General features: G+C 53.9%; 1 protein-coding gene across 2 annotated transcripts; it reads left to right on the forward strand.

Annotated features, from left to right (window-relative positions):
• The first annotated feature begins 1,663 nt into the window (after positions 1-1,663).
• Positions 1,664-22,759, forward strand: SCNN1A (sodium channel epithelial 1 subunit alpha). Of its 2 annotated transcripts, none has more exons than XM_033867142.2 (13): positions 1,664-1,814; positions 2,289-2,649; positions 9,901-10,168; positions 10,951-11,138; positions 16,207-16,310; positions 16,693-16,856; positions 17,295-17,393; positions 17,607-17,724; positions 20,212-20,290; positions 20,425-20,482; positions 20,619-20,674; positions 20,837-20,912; positions 21,340-22,759. In XM_033867142.2, exons 2-13 carry the CDS (start codon positions 2,294-2,296, stop codon positions 21,718-21,720), a joined length of 1,947 nt encoding a protein of 648 aa, XP_033723033.1. In that variant the 5' UTR covers positions 1,664-1,814; positions 2,289-2,293; the 3' UTR covers positions 21,721-22,759. The 2 variants fall into 2 exon arrangements, with proteins under 2 accessions (XP_033723033.1, XP_033723032.1); XM_033867141.2 differs by having other exon boundaries at positions 1,676-2,143.
• Positions 22,760-23,617: the final 858 nt, after the last annotated feature.

The following is a 23,617-nucleotide window of genomic DNA, read 5'->3' on the forward strand; positions in this document are numbered from 1 at the left end:
TCTTTGCGGAGGGCAGTTTCTTCATCTGGAAAATAAAGAAAAAGCCAGCCTTTCCCTTCCAAGGGGAGTTGTCCCCATACGTGTCAGGGAAGCAATGGGGTGCGTTTGGAATCCTGGTCGACAGCAGCTCTCACTTTAAGAGGCCACAGGAGACGGGCGCAGACAGGGCTGTACCCTGAGCCCGCTTGTTCTGCAAGACCCAGCAGAGATGCCCTCTTCTCCGGGAAGCCTTCCTGAGCCCCCCTGGGTGAGTGCCTCTCCCTCCCTCCCCGCCGCCAGGCTCGCTCAGCACTTGGCCTCCGCAGCTGTCGCTAGGACCCTTGTCTTATGCCATCGGGGGCTGCCCTCTCCCACCCAGCTACATCAGCGCTCGGGCTGGGCCCCGGTGCCCGCACATCCCAGGCCTGCTCCTCCAGCAGGCGGGAGAAGCCGGCGGACGCCTCCTGCAGGGACACAGTGGCAGACCTCTCACCCGGCGGTGTGGTTTGCTCTCTGTGCCTCCTGGGCCCTGTTCTGAGGCCTCATTGTCCGATGCCTTCCCTCTTCACTTGGCACTTCACTATTCTCTTGCTCAGTTGCTTGGGGCAGAGACTCTGGAGGAAAAACGCAGCCCCACATTGAGCTTTTCCTTCCTTCCATGGCTGGTGCGGCCTTGGGCCAGGCCCGGCCTCTTCCTCCGCATCTCCCTGCACGGCCCACATCCCTCCCTGTCTCCTCGGTGCCCCCTGTCCCTGAGCTCCCTGGGCTCCGGGGTTCTGCCCAAGTGCCCTGCCTGGCCCCTTCTCCGAGCACACATTCCTGCAACCCCGTGACCACAACTGGGGACATTACACATTCCTGGCCTGGCAGCCAGTGATGTAAAAAAGAACAGAATGTCCCCAGGGCCCCGCCCAGCCCCCAGCTCCACCTGGGCCCCTCCCTGGGCTGGACAAGGTAGGGGTGCTGGTGAGGAGTCATGAGGGAAGAGTCTGGACCAGCTCAGACAGGGAGAAGGGTGCTCTGTGCCTGGTGCCAGGTGGGGCCGCGAGGTGTTCCCACCTCAGTGAGCGGGGAGGGAGGTTGCAGACACGCCTTCTCCTTCCTCTCCAAGGCCTGGGGGTGAGGCTGACGCAGGGGTGCCTCTGCAGGGATTCCCCAGGGAGGGGCCCTGGCTCCTGGAAGCCCGCACAGGGGGGCCTTCCTGCTCTCCTTCAGGGGAGGGGCTGATTTTGGGGCCGACTCCCTCCTCCTCACCCCCCTTCTCTGCCTCTCCTCCCTCCCGGTCCTTCACCCTCTCCTGCTCCATCCACCTCCCTTCTCCTGCCTTCCCTGGTCTCCTGGTCTCCCCACCTTAGTCTCACTCGTCCTAACTTGTCCTTTTTCCCATGCTTTGCCCTCCTGGCTTTGCGTTCAGGGTCCTTCTCCTGGTTCAAGACCTCTGACCCTCCCCTGCCGTTCTGTCTCCTGGTCCCCCTGCCGGCCAGCTCCCCGCCACTCCGAGGCCCTGACTCTTCTCCCCGCCACCTCTCGCCTTCCCCGTCCCTGTGCGCCTGTCACCTGCCCTCAGGCACCCTCCTCCCACCGAGGAGCTCTCAGCTCTGACTCCTCCTCTGCCCCTCCCCCTGCCCGGCTCACCTTTAATTGAGATGCTAATGAGGCTTCTGTCGCTTCCATACCTGGCGGGAGGGCAGGCTGCACCTGTCAGGTGAGGGGGAGGAGAGGCCGGGCTGCCAGATCCAGCTGGAAAGGAACCAGTCCCAGTCCAGCCACAACCCGGGAGTGGGGAACCGGAGGCCACCCAGGCCTCTTGGAGTCCTGCAGTCCTCGGGGCCGAGGTCAGGGCCAGAGACCGGAGGGAGCGGGGGCGGAAAGGAAGGGGGGCAGGATCAGAGAGGCGGGTGCACGGAGAGGAGACAGGCAAAGCAAGGGAGCCCAGAGACACCCAAAGAGAAGCAGGAGGCAGAGACGGGGACAGAGACGGAGAGAAGCTAAGACACAGATCCCAGAGGAAGAAGACCAAAGAAAGGGATTGACTCAGCAGGGCAGAGACCGCAGTAGAGACAGAAGGGGAGATTCTAGGACAGAACCCAAAAGGTGGCCTTATCGGGGAAGCAGGGAGGTCACTCCAGGGAAGCTCCAGCTCTTCTCGCCCCGACTGCTGCAGGTCAGCTGGCTCCCGGGGAGGGGGGCGGGCAAGAGAGGGAGAAGGTGGGCTGAGGGTGGGCTGAGGGCGCGGCCCCGAGGTGACAATGGAGGCACCCAGAGCCCAGGGCTCAGTCCTGCCCCTCGTCTTCCCCGACCCACCCAAGGGCTCATGAAGGGAGACAAGCATGAGGAGCCTGAGCCGGGCCCCGAACCTGCGGCCCCCCCGCCGTCCACGGACGAGGAGGAGCCCCTGCTGGAGTTCCACCACTCCTACCGGGAGCTCTTCCAGTTCTTCTGCAACAACACCACCATCCACGGCGCGATCCGCCTGGTGTGCTCGCAGCACAACCGCATGAAGACGGCCTTCTGGGCTGTGCTCTGGCTCTGCACCTTCGGCATGATGTACTGGCAGTTCGGCCTGCTCTTCGGAGAGTACTTCAGCTACCCCGTCAGCCTCAACATCAACCTCAACTCGGAGAAGCTCGTCTTCCCCGCCGTCACCGTCTGCACCCTCAATCCCTACAGGTCGGTCTCCTTCCGCCGCTTCCCCGAGCCTGGGAGGGGGCTCCAGAGGGTACAGGGGTGCCCACCGGGCAGGCAGATGCTCAGACCCAGAGGTAGGAGACGACACTCCTGTCCCGAGGCAGACCTCCCTTTGGGCAGGGTAGGGAGCCCCCGATCTGATGGGCTGGCCCTCGCTCTGCCCAGTGACGCCTTCCTAGTGCCCGGGGCTTCTCCAGAGCAGGCTTGGGGCACCGACAGCTTCCTCCTCCAGCCCTTCATCCTCCCGGAAGCGGGAGGGAGTGCTGATGAGGTCAAGATGCTGAGAACTCCAGAAGGGCAGGGTAGGGATCAGCCCCTCCTCCGCGTCAGGCGATGAATCTGACGGAGGTTCTGGGGCAGGGGCGGTGGGATGGGCGGTGGCAGCTGGCAGGGGCCGGGCCCTGGTACGGTGGTCTTGGTTGAGCAGGGGGGGTTGTTCTGGAGAAAGCAAAGTGGCGGGTGGTAGCAAAGCATTCTGTGAGCCGGAGGTGGGGGGCGTGGAGCGTCACAGAGCCAGGAGAACAGGACAGCCCTGGTCAGGCTGTTCTCCCAGAGGCTCAGGTGACCCTGCTGGGCTGTACAGTCCACCTGCCCAGGTGACTGACTGTTACGTACTTGGGTGTGTCCTGAAGTTTTGGGTTTCATCACCGTTCTTTGCCAGTTTTCGGTCGGGAAGCCAGAGGGTGTGGAGGTGACCATAGAGAAGACAGGAGGGCAGGGCTGGGTGTCTACACACAGCCACATTTTCTGTGTGTTCGCTCAGTCCTGCCACACCTTGGGACACCCGAGGCAGGCCAGACACAGGGCTAGGCACCCGGCAAATGGGTTCACCAATAATTCCTGCAGTTGTTGCCGTGGGCCAGGTACTCTGCTAGGTATTTGAAAGATAGGATGGAAGAGACAGGCATATAAACAAATAACTTCAGCTCACTGTGATAGGTACAATAAAAATTGTGAGGTATAGTCTCTGTCTTCAAGGAGTGTAAGATTTACGAGTGCACGTGTGTGTGATCGCAGGAGTGTGTGTGTGAGCACACAAACGGCGTGTGCGTGCGATTGTGGGTGACTGGGATTGGTCACACATTGGGGGTGGCATATTCTGTTGTGTCCGAAGGTGTGTCATGAACTAATAAGGGTTGGGACCTCCTGTCCTACAGAGAAACATTGCCGGGCCATTTCACTGATTAACCCCCTTATAAGGTCTAGGGTAAGAGGCCAGTTACCAAGAAGCTGCCTCAGGCGCCAGACACAGCTAAGTACCCCACAGGCATCTCCTTTAATTCTCCCAACCATCCTACGAGGCAGGTACTATTATCATCCGTGTTTTACACTTGAGGAAACTGAGGCAAAGAGAGGTACGGCACAAGGTCACAGAGATAGTGACTCACCCTGTTTGCCTGATCACAACTCACAAACCCTGCCTCTTCTTAACACCCAAGATGTGAACGTGGAATAAATGGAATCTCCGCTCAGACGTTTACATCTCCTTTCTGAGCTTGTTTTATTTGCCTTCTCAGCCTTCTTTCTCCTCCCCTGCTCCCTGTGACTTTGCTTCTCCTCTTCCCAACCTCGTGCTCCTCTGCCCTAACCTTTCCCTCCTCTTCCCACACCCTCATCCCCTGGGGCAGTGGCGGAGGGGAGGGAGGGGAGGGCAGGCAGGCCTGAGGACTAGGCTGTCGATAAAATACTTGTGGTCGAAAGATGTGGGTGAGAGATGGACAGGGCCAGGGTGAGTGTTGAGGCCTGCGTATTTTCCAAGGCTCTGCAGGGAGCAAGGCCTTGAACAGTAGTGGAAAAAGCCCCCAGGGAATGAAAACCAGAGCCCCAGCCTCTGAGGCCTGCAGGCTGGGAGGCAGGTGTCCACACGGGAACAAAATCCCTCCTGCATGACTTAGTGGGGAGAGAACACAGCACCCTGGAAGGGAGGGGAGTCAGGAAAGGCTCCTCAAAGCCGGGCAAGGGTATTGAACGTCTACTACATGCTTGATCCTGCCCTGGGTGCTTTATAAGCACTACCCCATTTAATCCTGACAAGTCCATGGAGATGGGCCTTATTATTTCCATTTTTGCAGATGAGGAAGTGCAGGTGAAGTAACTGAGCAGGGTCAAACAGCAAATAATAAAAAAATGAACAACGATAATGGCTAACACATACAGTACTTAATATAGTACTTCACAGTACAAACAAATGAAAATTTTCTATTAATTAAATGATTTAATCTTCACAACAGACCTCTAATGTAGAAACCAGTATTACTCCCATTTTACAGCTGAGGAAACTGAGGCCCAGAGAGGTTATGTAACTTGCCCAAGTTCACACAGGGAACCGGTGGTGAAACTGAGATTCAAAAATCCACCCCCCCTCCCCCCAACATAGGAGCCAGTGCATCCTAGGTCAGCAGCTGAGTTACAAACCAAGTGTGTTTGATCTCAAAGCTCTTTCTCCCATTGCACTTTAAGGAGGGGCCAGGCAAAGGCATCCAGGGTTGGGGGGCTGGTGGGAGTCTGTGGGGAAGAGCAGCAGGAGTCCGGAGGGAGGAGGGAGGAGGGAGGAGGGAGGAGGGAGGAGGGAGGAGGGAAGGATCCAGGCTATTGGTTCCTGCTCCAGGAGAGAGGCAGGGAAGGGTGGACAGGTTGATGCAGCTCGGTGGGGGTGGGTGGTAGCCTGAGTGTGACCCACGCTGGCATGGGTACTAGAGGCAGAGGCAAGATGGGTGACTTGGACAGGGGAAGCAGGGAGGAGGTGGAAATCGTGACCAGATGCCCACCAGCAGGCAGCTGGGCGTGGCCAGCAGAGGGGGAGGAAGAAGGGGGAGCGTGGTTCTGGGCTGTTCTATAACTACCAGAAAAGGGGACAAGGCCGAAGACCTTCATGCTAAGCAAGGAGGTGCTGAGAATCCAATGTGAAAGGTCAGCTACAGCAGTCCCCTCCTTTCTGGTTAATGAAGGGCTTTCTTCACCCCAGAGACAGGGCCAGACATAGCCACATCAAAGCCCAAGAACATATTTTTCATCCAGTCCTCGGAGGGATTGAGGCCGATTCTAAGGAAGAGCTTGGCATTCTTAGACAGCAAAGAAGGTCATGGAATCTTCCTTCCTGGAGATTGGCAGAGCAGGGGGCATGGTGGTGAGGAGAAGGGCAGTGCCCCAAAGAGCTGCCTTGAGGCAGGGGAAGGCTCTGAGCCGACCCTGCACTCCCACAGGATCTGGAAAGCAGGCTCTGCATTGGCAGGCCTGGCAGGGACAGAAAGCCCAGACTCTTAGACCTGACACTCTCCCAACCCCCTCCCAGGGATGGACTCCTTCACGTCAGGAACCTTACTACCTCTGTAGCAGCTGTTGCTGGAAAGTTCTTCCTTAGGTAAAGCTGCAGCTTACCTCACCGTCACTTCTACCCTCCTGTCCTGGTTCTGTCTCCTTGGAGAAACTCTAAAGACATCTTCTTCTTTGCCCGATGGCCATCAGTTCAGGTGCGCCTGACTGTGCTGCACTTTGCCAAGTCCACTATCGCGATCTGATCTTCATCACAAGCTTGCTGGATAAGGAGGGAACTGTCAGCTCAGAGTCAGAGGAGAAGACGGAGGCTCTGAGACCCTAAAGGCTTTGCAAAGGTCACCCAGCTGCTAGGTGGACGAGTCAGAATTGGAATCTGGTCTCAGGCTCCACGTTTGTTAAGACCACAAAGTCACAGGGCAGGTGAGTGGCAGGCAGTGCTCCTGTCTCCTCAGCCTTCTCTGTTTCAACAACAGGTTACTATTATCGTTCGCATTAAAGAACAGTCATGACAATAATAACAACAGCTGCAGTTATACAGTACCCACTCGGCCAGGTATTTTCCTCAGTACTTTTGATATATTAACCCATTTAATCCTTATCACCACACTATGCAGCAGGGGCTCCCATTTCACAGATGATGAAACAGAAGCCCAGAGAAGATAAAGTAACTTCTCCAAGGCTAACCATCTAGAAAGTGGCGAGGCTAGGAAATGAGTGTGGAAAGCTGATTAGATCTCAGTTCCAGTAACGTTTCCTTCTACTGCTGTTCTTTTAATGACCAGAAACAAACAAATCTCAGAATGTCAAACATACACCTTCCACCTGAGCTACATTTTCTCCTGGGAGAAGATGAGGGACAGCCGGCTAGTCTTTTATGAGGGAGATGGTGGAGGAGGACTGAGGACTTGGACTAGGCAGTGATTGTGACTGCACACTAGGACCTCCCGTGACTCTTGTAAAAACTACCTTGTTGGGGCCCCACCCGATCCCACCAAATCTGACTCTGGTGATTGAAGGCCTGCACTGATGGCTCACTTTTTCTTTAATTGAGGCAAATTTACCTACAGTAAAATGCACAAATCTTAGGTGCTCTTTGAGGCTTGGCGCTCAAGATATTGAACATTCCATTAGCTGGTGACCCTTTGTAGTCAATTCCTTTCCCTCTCCCACTGTCATCTTCTGACTTCTGTCACCATCCATTAGGTTTTTCTGTTCTTAGACTTCATATAAATGGACTCACACACTATGAATTTTCTTGTGTGTGTGTCTAGCTTATTTTGCTCGGCTTCATGTTTCTGAAATTCTTTCATGTGGTTTTTTGTTTGTTTGTTTGTCTTTGTTTTTTTTCTGTATCAGTCCCTTTTTACTGCTGAGCCGTGGTGATGGACATGTGGGTTCTTTCAAGCTTTTTGACTATTATGAATAAAGCTGCCATACATTCACATACAAGTCTTTATGTGTTCACTGCTCTTGGGCAAATAGCTAGAAGTGGAATTGGGTGAAGTATACAGAGGGTTATAAGGTAGATGTAGATGTAACTTGAACTACCAAACTGTCCTCCAGACTGGTGGTACCACTTTAAACTCCCACCAGCAGCAATTCCAGATGCTCCACATTCTCATCAACACTTGGTGTTGTCAGTCTCTTATTTTTAGCCTCATGGATGTTAAATGGTACCTCATGATGGATTTCATTTGCATTCACTTGAGGACTAATTGTCTTGAGCACCTTTTCATGTGTTTAGTGACCATTCGTATATTTTGGGGGTTCGTTTTTAAAACAGTTTGTCTTTTTCTTGTTGATTCATAAGAAGTTTTTATATTGCAGGATTTCTTCTTTAGGTATATTTTTTAAAATATTTATTTATTTGGTTGCACCAGGTCTTAGTTGCGGCACGTGGGCTCCTTAGTTGTGGCATACATGTGGGATCTAGTTCCCTGACCAGGGATGGAATCCAGGCCTGATGCATTGGGAGTGAGGAGTCCTATCCACTGTGCCACCAGGGAAGTCCCTAGATATTCTTTATTCCAAGGAATTTTGCCCACCCCAAGGACATGAAGATCTCTTCTATATTTTCTTCTATAGTCTCTATGGTTCTGAATTTTTTGTTTAGGTCTGTGATGTAGCTTGACTTAATTTTTGTATATGGACTAAGGTAGAGGTTGAGGTTCTTTTTTTTTTCTTTTTTTTCATACAGTATCCAGTTGTTCCAGCACCACCTATTTTAAAAAAAAATTATTTTTGCCATTGAGTTGAACTGGTGCTTTGGTCAAAACTCAGTTGACCATATATCTGTGATTATATTTCTGGACTCTATTCTGTGCCATTGATCTTTCGTTTATCCTTATATTAGCACTACACTGTTTTGATTACTGTGGCTTTATAGTCTTAAACTCAGGTAGAGTAAGTCCTCTAACTTGGCTCTTCTTTTCCAAAATCGTTTTGGTCATTCTAGGGTCTTTGCATTTCCATATCAATCTTAGAATCAGCCTGTGAATTTCTTCCAAAATGTCCACTGAAATTTTGATAGACACTTGAGTTGAATCTAGAGAGCAATCTGGGAGACCTCATGAGTTTCTTTTTCCTTCTTTTTTTTTTTTTAATATTTACTTATTTATTTATTTGTGGCTGTGTTGGGTCTTTGTTGCCGCGCGTGGGCTTTCTCTAGTTGTGGTGAGCGGGGGCTACTCTTCGTTGGGGTGTGTGGGTTTCTCATTGCTGTGGCTTCTCTTGTTGCGGAGCACAGGCTCTAGGCACACAGGCTTCAGTAGTTGTGGCACGTGGGCCCAGTAGTTGTGGCTTGCAGGCTCTAGAGCGTGGGCTCAGTATTTGTGGTACACGGGCTTAGCTGCTCCGTGGCATGTGGGATCTTCTCGGACCAGGGCTCGAACCCATGTCCCCTGCATTGGCAGGAGGATTCTTAACCACTGAGCCACCAGGGAAGTCCCCCTCATGAGTTTCTGATCCATGAACATCTGCAACTCCTTTTATTTTGGTCTTGGTGGTTTGTTTCAGCAGGATTTTCAGTGTACAGGTCTTGCACTTCTTTCATTAGATTTATTCCCAGTGTTTGATGTTGTTTATGCTGTTTAATATGGTGTTGTATTTGATTTCATTTTCCAAATATGTGTTGCTAGCTTGTAGAAATACAATTAATTTTTGTACATTGGCTTTGTGTCTTGCAACCTCGTTTAATTTCTAGGTGTTCTAGGTGTTTGTTTTGTTTTGGTAGATTCTATCCCTAAGGCCCTGCTACTCTGGACTTTCGTGATGCAGAATATAGGCCTTGTATTGAGAAGAAGGAATGTGAGGATTTATACTGGACGGTGCTTAACTTACAGTGTTTGGGCCCCACCCGAAACTCATTAAAACTGAGTCTCCTCTGGTGTCTGGTAGGCGGGAGGGGGCGCGGCGTATGCAGCACTGACATTGGCATTTTTTAAGTTCCCTGGAAGATTCTAGAAATGCAGTTGAGAACCCCAGACTTAGAAAGTGTCAGGTGGCAGACGGACCCAAAAGCCGCCCTCGCCGGGGCGGGAAGGGGCGGGGGAATGGGGCGGGATGGCGCGCGCATCGCGGGTCCCTGGAGTGTCTGGGCCCAGCCCGTCCACCCCCCCTCCCGCCCTGGGAAGGGGCAGACAAGTTCTGGGTTCCCTTCGAGGCCAGGGCTAGGTGGGAGGAGAGCGCCTCCCGCCTCTCCCTCACGATAAACACGCGGCAGTAAATGCCGTCACCGCCGGAGCTCCCTGTCGCCTCCTATTATTCCGCGGACACACCTGTCTGCACGCCCCCTCGCCCCCGAGATAGCCTGGGAGACCCCAGAACTATTCCCCGCAGGCTTCTCCGGGATGAACCGACCTCTCCGGTTACAGACAGGGAAACTGAGGCCCAGGGGCGCCGGGGATTGTCGCGAGGCCGCCGCCTCCTGGTCCGACCCTTTGCCATCGCCCCTCCCAGGTACACGGAAATGAAAAAGGACCTGGAGGAGCTGGACCGCACCACAGAGCAGACGCTCTTCGACCTGTACAAGTACAACTCCTCCAACAGTCTCGTGGCCCACGCCCGCGGCCGCCGCGACCTGCGGGAGTCCCTGCCGCACCCCCTGCAGCGCCTGCCGGTCCCGGCTCCGCCCCACGCCGCCAGCAGAGTCCGCCGATCCGACTCCAGCCTGAGTCACAGTAACCCGAAGGTGAACAGGAAGGACTGGATGATCGGCTTCCAACTGGTAAGGCCCCGCCCCCTCGCCCCGCCCCTCTGCTGCGGCCGGAGCCCGGGACTCCGCTCCGCTCCCTTTTCCTACCCACCTCTGCTGCCGGTGATACAAGGCGGACCCAGTCCGCTGGCTGGCAAAATGAATAAGTTAAATACTTAAATATGGTTTGAAAAATAAAATTAAATGGCATCTCTCTGGGCTCCAGCTTGTGGAGGCTCCTCGCTGGGGGCCTCTGTGGGAGCGTTTATGGGGTGAGAAGTCAGATCTACGGTGGAAAAGGTGCTTTCTGAATTCCAATCCCCCCCAGTGGGACTCAGTTGGGACCCTCCAGTGTGATGGGGCACTGGGGCTCCGCCGGCCTAAGACAGAGAATAGGGAGACAGTAACAAGGAAACTTTAAAAATAAATGGGAGAGAAGCAGAGAGAAGAAAGAGAGGCCCCCTTAGTGAGAGCGGAGCATGGTACCCGGAGACCGGGGTTCCAGTCCCCGCTCTGGTGCTGGGACGAACCACTTGATTCCTCAGTCTTCCCATCTGTGAAATGGGGAGAAGAATCCTTGCTCCACCCTCCTCGGACTGCATAAATGACCCCGAGGTGTGTGCAGCTCCCGGTCTCCTCCATTAATCCCCTGCTCTCCGGGTCCGCTCTTCTCGGGGCTTCTGTTTCTTCCCACTCCTGGCTCCCCACCCCTGTCTATCTGGCTTCAGGACCCCAGACTATCCATTCCTTGACCTTGGCCCCCGTCCTGCTTACCCTTGCTGCTGGTCCTCTGACTCTCTGGTCTCTGTGTCTAGTGCAACCAGAACAACTCGGACTGCTTCTACCGGACGTACTCATCAGGGGTGGATGCAGTGAGGGAGTGGTACCGCTTCCACTATATCAACATTCTGTCCAGACGGCAGGACACTCCAATGCTGGAGGAGGAAGCGCTGGGCAAATTCATCTTCGCCTGCCGCTTCAACCAGGTCTCCTGCAATGAGGCGTGAGTCTTGTCCCTGAGGCCTGGCTTCGTGCTCCCCATGGGGTCTCCTTCCCTGCGCCAGCCTGAGGCCCAGCATGGCCAGCACCCCGGAATGCTGGTTGACTAAATAAATGCTTGCGGGTGGGGAGGAGGGAGAAGCATTGACTTCAGGTCCAAACTTCTGCCCCAGGAATTGTCCTGCAGGATTTCTGCTGCTCCCTGCAGGGCTGGGTCTGAGTGAAGCAGCCTCAAATGGATGCCCTGGGAAGGCTGGGGTTGAGGTCCGGCTTTGAGAAACCAAGGGCTGGAAGCATGGTTCTCCATTTTTCTAAGGCCTCTTTCTCACTAGCATCAAACTCCAGAGTGCCTGGAAGGTCGTCTGGTCCCCTGCCCCGCTTGCTCAGATGACGCGGCAGTAGTGGTATAGTGGACACAGCATGGACTGAGTCAGAGTCGAACCCTCAGTTCCTGCTCTGGCTCTGTTTCTTCCAGGCCAGGTGACTCTGAGCATTTCACATCACTCTTCGGAGCCTACTTCTTTGTAAAGTGGGGGAAATGAGATTCATTCAATGTTCATTGAACAAATATGTTTGACTGTCTGGGCTGTGTGCCCGTCACTGCTGTAGACATTTGGGATACATCAAAGAAGAAGAAGAAAAATCCTTGTCCTTTCGGCACTTTTTCTTTCTTTTTCTTCTTTTTTTTTTTCTTTCTTTTTTTGGCCACACCGTGCGGCATGCTGGATCTTAGTTCACTGACCAAGGATTGAACCCACGCCCCCCGCAGTGGAAGTTCAGGGCCTTAACCGCTAGACTGCCAGGGAAGTCCCTTGGCACTTTTTCTTAAGTGATGACGATGATGATAACATCTATCTCCAAGTGCAAGAGATGACGAGTTGAGAGCACTTTACACACTGCAGTGAGTGGTGGGTCTCATTACTCCTGTGAAATGACACTCACACAGATGAAGTGACTTGCCCTAGGCCACCAGGCCAGCCCGAGCCAAGGGTCCTCCCCACTCTACTGCAATGCCCGCCAGGCATTCTTTCAGTCACATCTCCTGTCATAATGTCCTTGCAAAGAGGTCACGGCAGCTGCCAGCTCTCTGAGGGCTGGGAGGGGCTAGGGGTACAGGGAGGTCCCCTTCTGTAGCCTCTGGCCCCTCCTACCCCCGCCTTCCCCTCCCTATTCCTCGGTGTTCAGGCACCATCTCCCTGCCTCTGCCTGGCTGAGGAAGGGTGTTGACGCAGCGTCTCCACTCTACAGGGACCCCTGCCCTTTTCTGTCACTAGGGCCACGTGTCACCTGGTTCTGCCGCCACCCCTCACCTGGAACACACACTCTGCCCAGCGCACACCTTTGTTCCTGTCTCTTGTTTCTGTGTTTGTTTGAGGACAGAAGCTGCCACTGGGGAAGTGAGACCAGCACCTGAGCCTGGGTCAGCCCACACCTGCCACCGACTTGCTCTGTCACCCTCTCACTTTGCCTGCCCCAGGCTGCTGCCTCCCTATCAATGGAAAGTCCATCGTTCATCTCAGACTTGAGGCTTAGGTCACTTCCTCAGTTCAGAGCCTCATTTCTCACCGGGATTATGATAACCCTTCTAATTTGTCTCTCTGCCTCTCAATCCTCCCTTTATTCTGCGACCACAGGAAGCTTTAATACTTCAGGGTTCTGCCTGCACTTCACTGTACTTAACTATTCCAGTCAGGCCCGTTTAAAATCCTTCAGTGTCTCTCTGGCCTTCGGAATTGAGTTCAAGCGCTTTATCATGGCTTTCTCAGTCCTCTCCTCCCCTGTATCCAACACCCTTTCCCCTCTCTCTATAATCTTTTCTTTAATAACAGCTTTATTGAGGGACTTCTCTGGTGGTCCAGTGGGTAAGACTCCGTGCGCCCAATGCAGGGGGCCCGGGTTCGATCCCTGGTTGGGGAGCTAGATCCCACATGCATGCCGCAACTAAAAGATCCTGCGAGCCACAACTAAGACCCAGCGCAGCCTAAATAAAAAAATAAGCATAAAAAAAAACACAGGGACTTCCCTGGTGGCGCAGTGGTTGAGCGTCCGCCTGCCGATGCAGGGGACATGGGTTCGTGCCCCGGTCCGGGAGGATCCCACATGCCGCGGAGCGGCTGGGCCCGTGAGCCATGGCCACTGAGCCTGCGCGTCCGGAGCCTGTGCTCCGCAACGGGAGAGGCCACAACAGTGAGAGGCCCGCGTACGGCAAAAAAAAAAACAACCAACAAAAAACCCAGCTTTATTGAGATATAAATCACATACCACAAAATTCATCCTTTTAATGGCTACAGTTCATTTGTTTTTAGTTTATTCACAGAATTGTGCAGCTATTACCACTGTCTAATTGTAGAATATTTTCCTCACTCCCTGTTCCTTCCCCTCCTCCGAGCCTCGGCAACCACTATTCTACTTTCTGTCTCTACGGATTGCCTGCTGGGGACATTACATATAAATGGAATCACACAATATGTGGTCTTCTGTGACTGGCTTCTTTCACTTAGCATCCTGTTTTCAAGGTTCATCCATGTTTCAGTGTGTATCAGTAATACATGCCTTTTTTTTTTTTTTTTTTGGCCACGTCGAGAGGCATGTGGGATCTTAGTTCACCAACCAGGAATCAAACTGGTGCCCCGCTGCAGTGGAAGCGCGTAGCCCTAACCACTGGACCGCCAGGGAATCCCCCCCAGTTCCTGCCTTTTTTCTGACTAAATAGCTTTCCATTGTATGCATAAGCCACCTTTTGTTTATCTCTTCTTCAGCGGATGGACGTTTGGGTTGATTTCACTTTTTGGCTATTATGAATAATGCTGCTATGGGCATTCTTGTACACGTTTTTGTATGGATGTATATTTTCATTTCTCTTAGGAGATACCTAGGAGTGGAATTACTGGGTCACATAGTAATTTTATATTTAACATTTAGAGGAATTGCCAGACTGTTTTCCAAGTAGCTGCGCTGTTTTGCATTCTCATCAGCGGTGTGTGATGGTTGCAAATTCTCCCCAGCCTCCCCTTGTTATATCCGTCCTTTTGACTTTAGATGTCTTAATGAATCCCTATACTCTTTTTCTTAAAATTTATTTATTTTTGGCTGTGTTGGGTCTTCGTTGCTGCGCTCAGGCTTTCTCTAGTTGCGGCGCGCGGGCTTCTCATTGCGGTGGCTTCTCTTGTTGCGGAGCACGGGCTCTAGGTGCGCGGGCTTCAGTAATTGTGGCACGCAGGCTCAGTAGTTGTGGCACACGGGCTTAGTTGCTCCGCCGCATGTGGGATCTTCCCGGACCAGGGCTCGAACCCGTGTCCCCTGCATTGGCAGGTGGATTCTTAACTACTGTGCCACCAGGGAAGTCCCTGAATCCCTCTACTCTTAATAGCAAATTTACATAGCTCTTACTGAGGGCTAAGCACCGTTCTGAGTGTAATTTAATCCTCCCAGTATCCCTGTGAAGTAAGTAGTATGATTATCGCCATTGTATAGACGAGGAAACTGCAGCACAAAGAGATCAAGTGCCTGGGCTGGTCCTCCAGCTAACACTGGTTAGAGCTAGGATTCGAGTACAAGCTGTTTCGTTCTGGAGCGCGTGCTCTTCACCGTCACGTTATGCTGCTGCTCATATACATATTCTCATAATGTGCTTACTGTGTTTCTCTTTGTATGTGTTTTTACCCAGTGTGTGTGTAATGTGGACATAAATGGCGTTATGTTATGTATCTCGTGTCACTTTTTATTTTGTAAACTAAGCTCTGTGAGTTTAAGAATGATCCATGGTGCTGTGTCTACGCTGTTGATTCCACCTGCTGCAAACAGCCCGGGGTGTGCGTCTGCCACACTGTCCCTGTCCCTCTCCTCTGAGCAGGGCTCACAGGCCTTGCAGGACTGGCCGCTTCTTTCTTCCTCCCTCCCTGAGGGAAGCCTTTGTTCTGGAAATGCTGACTTCCTAGCCCTTCCCAGAATGTGCACCAGTACTTCACACCCTTGCGCCTTTGCTCTTCAAGGCCGATGGAGCATTCCAGATCATCTAGTTCCATCTCCTCGTTTTACAGATGAGGAGAGTAAGCTTAGGGAAAAATGGCTGCTCAAGGCCGTGCAGCCAGCACCCCGCTCCTGACCTCCGTCCAGCCTTCTTTCCTCTCCTACTTCTCTTCCTTCCTCCTCTGCCTCTCTCGGCCCAAAGCCTCGTCCCCCTCTTCTCCCTGCTCCCCTCACTGGCTCCCAGAGGGCAGGGTAGTTAGAACACAGATCCCCTCTGTTCCCGTGTGGGCTCTAGCTGCAGCCCCGCACAGCCTCCCTGTTGGGGGACCTGTGATTTGCTGTCAAATCGTGTTCCTATTGCAACACAAATCTGTGATTCCTTTCTCTCTGTTCCCAAACTTAGCCCAGCCCAGCTTTGGACCTACCAGTGGGAGGCATGCTGACGTGAGAGGCCCCGTTCCCGCCCTCGCATCTGACCTTCCTCCTTGAAGCTTTGTGCTCACTAGTCTCACTCTCTTCCCCCCGGACCCCCCTTCCCTTCCGTTCATCTGTCAGCTAGCTGTTAACTATCTCCTGTGTCTCCAGTGTGCCAGGAACCACACCATTACCCTAGAGATGATTCGGACATGAATGAGACGTGGCTCCTGTCCTCAGGGAGATTATAAACCAAATGGGGAACTAAGAGTGAGACACACGAGAAGCTAGGGGTGCTGCAGGAGTTCATAGTGCAGCAGTGACGGGAGGGTCACAAGGCCAGTGAGGTCAGTTGGACTCACCGTAGGGTGGAAGGGAAGGAGCCTGGGTGGAAGGGTGGAAGTAGGGTGGAAGGAGCCTGGGCTAGAAGATGGCTGATCTGGTTGGTGTCCCATCTCATCCTTGCTGCTTGTGTGACCTTGGGCAGCTACTAGATCTCTCCGAGCCCGTGCTCCCTCTTCCGTGAAGTAGGGATGATGCCCAGTGGAGTGACTGAGGCCTTGTGGGCAAGGCTCCCAGCACTGTGTTGGCACATAGTAGGTGATCAGGAAACAAAGGGCTCTGAAAGTCTTCCTCTCCCTGACCCCCTGCACTTTCCCCTCTGACCCCCCTCTCTCTCTCCTGCATAGGAATTACTCCCACTTCCACCACCCGATGTATGGGAACTGCTACACTTTCAATGACAAGAACAACTCCAACCTCTGGATGTCCTTCATGCCTGGGGTCAACAACGGTGCGCCACCCCTGACCTCGGCCCCAGCCCCTCCCCCGCGCTGTGCACCCGCATTTACCCACCTTGAGCCCGCGTCCTAGTGACGCTTGGGGCCTCACTGCAGCGTGCCCATCTGTATCCTGGAAAAATCCTCTTTGATTTTTCTCCCCCGTGGGCATCACGTGGTACATTCCAGGTGTGGTAGGAATTCTGTCCCAGTCCTGCCTTCCGCTGCCCCTCACCCCAACCCCGAATCCAGCTCAGGGGTTGCCAAGCCCATTTGCAGGTCTTCCTGAACTTGCTGCCCTGGGAGGCTTAGAGACGAGGCAGGGTGGGCGGGTGGGTTTCCACCCCCAGATGCTTCTCCCAGACCCCCGTCACTCTGTTCCCCCTGCACGCCCAGGTCTGTCCCTGATGCTGCGGACGGAGCAGAATGACTTCATCCCGCTGCTGTCCACGGTGACCGGGGCCAGGGTGATGGTGCACGGGCAGGATGAGCCCGCCTTTATGGACGACGGAGGCTTTAACCTGCGGCCTGGTATGGAGACCTCCATCAGCATGAGTAAGGCAAGGAGGCTGACTGCGAGGCCTGGGAAGAGAGCCTCAGGTGAAGGGCGGGGAGAGGGCCTGGGGGGTGACAGCCAGAGGACCGGAAGAGGTCGTGCAGGGGGAGCCTCGAGCACGTGGAGGTCTTCAGGAGCAGAAACCAGGGGTGAGGGCCCCGGCCGAGTGGGCGTTAGGAAGTAGGGATCTGGGGCGGGGGAGGCTCGGGCGAGAGCACCGAGAAGGGGTGCGGGGCGTGCTTGGGGTTCCAGGGGGTGCTCCGGACCCAGTGTCCTTGGAAGTAGTCCCGGGCGTGTGTTTTGAAATGGTGAGGCAGATAGGAGAGGAGGTAAGGTAGGACATACAGCCTGGGACTGAGGGAAGACAGAGGCCGGGAAGAGGCCTTGACAACGAGAGGTCTGACCTCTGACCTCTGACTTCTCCATGTCTCTGCATTCGCAGGAAGCCGTGGACAGACTTGGGGGTGACTATGGCGACTGCACCAAGAATGGGAGCGATGTCCCAGTGGAGAACCTTTACGGTACCAAGTACACGCAGCAGGTGAGGCTCAGCCTGTCTATGGCGACCATCTCCCAGGCCTGCAGTGCAGGTCAGCCAAAGCCACAGGGTGTGTGTGATGGGTGATGGGGACGGGTGGAGAGAGGGATGGAGGCGCACTGCGGGGACTGGTTTGTGCTCCCCTCCCCTGCCGTTTGGAGCTGCGTCGGGGAGGGCAGTCCTGACCCCCTCCCCCTTCATTCTCCCCTCCTGCAGGTGTGTATCCATTCCTGCTTCCAGGTGAACATGATCAGGGAGTGTGGCTGTGCCTACATCTTCTACCCGCAGCCCAGGGGTGTGGAGTTCTGTGACTACAGGAAGCATAATTCCTGGGGTGAGACTGCGGGAGGCCCGGCCCCACACCCCACTTGAGTCCAGGACAGTCCCAGGAGCCCTGCACCCTCAGTGCCCCGGCCGTGGCTTCTGGCTCCCACGGTCTCTGGCAGGTTCTCCTGCCGACTCTTGTGTTCCGGCCCTTAGATGCTACCCCTCTCTGTTTTCCTCTCACTCTCTGTGTCTCTCCTCTATCTCTGTTCCTCCCTCACAGTTTCTCTCTCTCTCTGTTTTGGCTTCTGTGTGTTTATAATGGGATGGCCTCATTTAAAAATGACTCGCAGCAAAAAGGAAGGAAGAGCCATGAAGCAGATCTCCCCCGGGTTCTGCGCTCTGACTGTAGCTTCCCGGCTCACTCCCCAGGGCGCCAGCCGGGCCAGTGCTGGGCACTGGCACTGGGGGCAGGAAGAAAATACTAGACGTTATGTGCATCTGCCTCATTCCCTAACATCTTCCATTTTATGTATGTTTTATAATGTACATAAGGTATCAGTGCAGTGGGAGTGGGTATGTCATTTAGAAACCCAGTACATAGATTGGAATGGCTTACAGAGGAATGTTTTACCTAGAATCTGGAGGGCATTAGATTCTCCTCCTGACCCTGGTCTAGGAGCCGACCAATCCCTTTTCCTTTTTTCTACAGCTGAGTTATTCAGCAGGGAAGCTGTGCTTAGAGAGAAAGAAAATCCCCAAGAGACTAGAAGATAGAGGGCAGGCGTCCCTGTGCACATGCCCTTACCTGGCACAGCTGACCCCTCCCAGGGGACGTGGCAGGGCCACAGCAGACCCTAGAGTTGCGTGCTGCTTCTGTCTTGGCTCTGCTGTGTTCATCTTTCTGCCTACTTCCTTTCCTGGCTCTGCTGCACTCAGCTTTCCCCCTGCCTGTGCTCTGCAGTCGGCCTTCCGGCCTTCCGATTCCTAGCCCTCTGGCCTTAGAGCATCACAGCGCATCAGAGCTGGAGGGAAGCTCGGAGGGCGTCTGGCCTGACGGGCTTCTTTCTCAGATGAACAAGCTGAGGTTCCCGAGGGAAGACGCGATGTCCCAGGACACGCAGGGCAGGGACTCTGCCCACTGCTCCCCCGACCCGCAAACAGTGATTGCTAAGTGGTTGTGAATTTGAAAAAGATCTTCGAGAGAAAAATAACATTGCTGTTTGCTGAGAAGCTGTGAGGATGAGGGAGAGGAGCCTGGCTGAAAGCACAGTCTGCTGAGTTTCCTGAGGATGGCTTACTCCCAGAGAAAAGGGCCTAGCTGTTTCCCACTCTTCCTAATTAAAGATTAATTATGTAATTAATAATATAAACCCTGGTAGACAGAGAGATTTGGGTCAGAAATGAAGAAGGACTTCTGGACGGGTGACTAAAAGTAGCAAGAATGACAAAATAACCTTACTTAGAACTTGAGAAATAGGGGTGAAGGGCGAATTCACGGTCCCATTATTTTTTTTTCTTGGTAACAGCTTTATTGAGGTAATTCATTTCCCGGATAACTCACCCGGTGAAAGTGTACAGTGGAACTTCAGTATACTTTCAGTTTTTAGCACAGTCATAGAGCTGTGTATCAATCATCACAATCAATTTAGAACCTTTTCATCACTCCAAAAAGAGACTATGTACCCATTAGCCCTCTCCATCTCCCCTTTCCCTGCGACCACAGGCTCCCTCCCTGCCCCTACCATCCCATGCCCCTCATAACCACTAACCTACTTTCTATCTACCGTAAGATTTACCTGTGTTGGACATTTCTTGTATCACAATATGTGATCCTTTGTGATTGGCTTATTTTCATTAGCATAATGTTTTCAAGGTTCATCCACTTTGTAGCACACATCAGTACTTCACTCCTTTTTATGGCTGAATAATATTCATTGTATGCATGGACCACATCTTGTTCATCCATTCGTCAGTTGATGGACCTTTGGGTTGTTTCCATTTTTGGCTCTTGTGAATAATGCTGCTCTGAACATTTGTGTACAAGTTTTGTGTTGAGTTTTCAATTCTCTTGGGTGTGGAATTGCTGGTGCATAGAGAAGTTCTATGTGTAGCCTTTTGAGGAACCGCCAGACTGTTTTCCACGACGGTGGTACCATTTTACATTCCCAGCAGTGATGAGTTCCAGTTTCTCCACATCCTCACCAACACTTGTTATTGTCTTTTTCCATTGTAGCCATCCTAGTGGGTGTGAAGGGGTATCTCGCTGTGTCTCATTATTCTTGCACTAAAATTGTTCCCATTTCCTTCTTTGACTTTTAAATGTTTGTCCATATCCTGTGCATCTTTACAGAGGTGTACCCTGGTTGATTTTATTTTTTATTGGACTTAGCTTAATTTCTTCTACATTTTCTGTTGCTGCCACTCGGGAGGCATCACTGTAACGCTACGTAATACTCTTGTGAAGTGGGCGCCAGGGATCTTGGGAGACCTCTTGGGTGTGGGGTGGAGAAGGCTGAGGGGGCCTAGGGAAATGAGCACGTCTCTGCACCCGCAGGCTACTGCTACTATAAGCTCCAGGACGCCTTCTCCTCAGACCGCCTGGGCTGTTTCACCAAGTGCCGGAAGCCATGCAAGTGAGCCTCCCCCCACCCCCCCGGAGCGCAGGTTGGGCAGCTGGCTGCTTGGCTGGGTATAATACGGGGTCCTCAGCCCAGCTTTGAGTGGGAGAGCCTCACCCCCCATCACTGAGCACCTTCTCCATCCCCAGTATGACCACCTACAAGCTCTCTGCCGGTTACTCACGATGGCCCTCGGTGACATCCCAGGTAAAGTGTGTGTGTGTGTGTGTGTGTAACATTGTGGTCTTCTGGCCATATGCTTATGGTTGTGTATGACCCCACCCCATCCCTGTAAGCCTGAAGACTCTGGGGTGACCCCATTGACACCCCAATCCTTTCCCAGGACTGGGTCTTCCAGATGCTGTCCCTACAGAACAATTACACCGTCAAGAACAAGAGGTCAGTCCTACCCTGGTTCCGGCCCCGGGAAAGGAATCTTTTGGAGGGAAAACAGACCTGGGAAGAGGGGTCATTGATACGGTTGATTGGAGGAGGGTGTTTTCGAGCGGCAGAGAAGTTAACCCTCTGCCGTTTCTTCCCACCCTCTCCCCAACGCCAAAGAGATGGGATTGCCAAACTTAACATCTTCTTCAAGGAGCTGAACTACAAAACCAACTCTGAGTCTCCCTCTGTCACGGTGCGTCCTGCCTCACTGAGGCTGGGGATCTCTTGGGGATCTTAGCGGGGTGGCTGTCCGTAAAGACAAGGGATGGCCTCTGTGGGCCAGAGGGTTTGGGCCTCGAAGGTGGAAAGGGGATAGGGCAAGGGTGAGGATTAGAAGGTTGGAAGGAGGATGCTCGCTGGGGGTGAAGTCTCTGGGGCAGGGGGTGGCGGACGATGGGGAGAAGGCCCCTGAGACAGGTCTGGGTTTCAGCCGTCCCCGTCGTGGCCTGGTTCTCAGCCTTCCCTGGAAGAAACCAACCAGTGGCCGTGTGCGCCCAGGGGAGGGGAGCAGAGGCCAGGGGCCCCGGGACCAGGAGAGGCTGAGCGGGCTGGCCGAGGGCCTACGGGCAGGAGGGCAGGGTTCCTCTTCTGAGTGGTCAGTGTGCCTCTCCCCCTTACAGATGGTCACCCTCCTGTCCAACCTGGGTAGCCAGTGGAGCCTGTGGTTCGGCTCCTCCGTGCTGTCTGTGGTGGAGATGGCCGAGCTCATCTTTGACCTCCTGGCCATCACATTCTTCATGCTGCTCCGGAGGTTCCAAAGTCAATACTGGTCTCCAGGCCGAGGGGGCAGGGGTGCCCAGGAGGTGGCCTCCACTCCACCTTCCTCCCTCCCCTCCCGTTTCTGCCCCCACCCCGCGTCTCCATCCTCATCCGCGGCGGGCCCTGCCACCTCCCTGGCCTTGTCAGCCCCTCCACCTGCCTATGCCACCCTGGGCCCCCGCCTGGCTCCATCAGGCTCCACGGAGGCCAGCTCGTCCGCCCACACTCCGGGGGAGCCCTGAGAGGGAAGGGCGGTGTCCCCTCCCCACGGCAGGTGCTTCCCTCGGTGGGCGGGGACCAGCCTTGGCAGGATTAGAGAATGTTTGGGGCTGCCTCTCAGAGCTGCCCAGCTGCCTGTGCTGGGGGGCAGGGAAGCAGGCTGGATAGGGGGCTGAGGAAATTGTCTGGAGAACCATGGCCAGCATGGCCTCGGTTCCTGCCCTGTACCCGCTGGTCCTGCCTCGAGAACACTCCGGTTTCCCCACCCGAGTGCAGACAAGTCCTCTTTTCCCTTGGATCAGCCAAGACAAACTTGGATCTTTGACAAAGAACTTTCCTTGGAAACAACTGACAACCAGAACAAAACACAAACAAGGGCACACAAAGCCATGCACGGTTTCCTCCTCAAAGATGCCTGGATTCAGCCCCAGAATGGCCCTCCACGCTGCTTTCCAGGGACACAGACATTTGCTCCTCTTCTTGAACTTGGGTGGGGAACCCCACCCAAAAGCCCCCTTGGTTGGTTGCTAGGCAATTCCCTTTCCCTGACTCTCAGGGCAGGGGCTGGAACAGCTCAGTGTAGTAAAGACTTGGCCATTCCCAGTCGGAGTCCCAGGACTCTTCCAGCCTCACGACCCCATGCCCCCACGGAGCCACACCCCAGCGCCTCTGCCCTGCATCCCTGTCCTTTGGAACTCTGTGCATCTGCTCAAGCTATTTCCTTAGCCTGGAAGCTTGTCCCACCCTCTGCTGGAGAACTCCTACGCATCCTTTAAACTCCAGCTCAGATACCATTACTTGTGTGCAGGCTTCTGCCCCGTCTTGTCTTGCCCAGGCGTGACCACTTCCCTACCCTGTGGACTCCCATAGCACACCATAACATCCATGGAAGTGCAGATGCTGCATTTTACTTTCCTGTTTATTTGCGTCTGCGTCCCCAGCTAGACTGAGCTCGTTGTGGTCAGGATTGAGTCTTGTTCATTTAGGGATCCTCAGGGTCTAGCCCAGTATCCTGCTTGGAGCAAGTAGGCAGGTACTTAATAAATGTTGCTGCATAAAGAATGTCTGGAGTGCTGGATGGGAGCACCGTGAAAGGGTCAGGGAGTGGATGCAAGTCCTGGGTCACTGTCCAAGCACCTGGGAGGTCCCAGCTTGGGGGAAGGGACAGTCTCCCGTACCCCTGGCTGCACTACGGCAATGGCCATTCTTCAGGGGCCTTAGGAGAGACAAACTAGCTTGTTAGTTCCTCCACGGGCATTGCTGAGCATCTCCTATGTGCCCATCACCATGTTCAGGTGGGAGGTGAAGACAGGTGCCCTTCCGTCAGGAGACCTGCTGTGCAGTTCCTGGGATGATGTGCCCCTGTCCACGGCCTGAACCTCCTTTCCTTCCCAACCTTGGTTACCACCATGTGTAATCCTCCTCTGCATTCGCTGAGTACCACTCACCACGCAGCTGCAACATCTTCGTCCTCATCTGCCTCGTCTGCAGCATCCTCACCTGCCTGCCTCCCCAGCAACTGCCCGCTAGTGGTGGAGGAGTATGAGAGAGAGTCCGGGTTCCTAGGAACTTCAAAGCCTGTATATTCTTACTCTCACGTCATCACAGAGAGAGCAGCATTGGGAATCTTTCCAGCTTTTATTTATTTATTTATTATTATTATTATTATTATTTTGCGGTACGCGGGCCTCTCACCGCTGTGGCCTCTCCCGCTGTGGAGCAGAGGCTCCGGACGCGCAGGCCCAGCGGCCATGGCTCACGGGCCCAGCCGCTCCACGGCATGTGGGATCTTCCCGGACCGGGGCACGAACCCGCGTCCCCTGCATCAGCAGGCGGACTCTCAACCACTGCGCCACCAGGGAAGCCCCAGCTTTTATTTTAACAAAGGAGAATTGAGGGATGTCTGAATGGAACCCGGGT

Source organism: Tursiops truncatus, chromosome 11 (assembly GCF_011762595.2).
Source record: "Tursiops truncatus isolate mTurTru1 chromosome 11, mTurTru1.mat.Y, whole genome shotgun sequence".
Lineage (NCBI taxonomy): Eukaryota > Metazoa > Chordata > Mammalia > Artiodactyla > Delphinidae > Tursiops > Tursiops truncatus.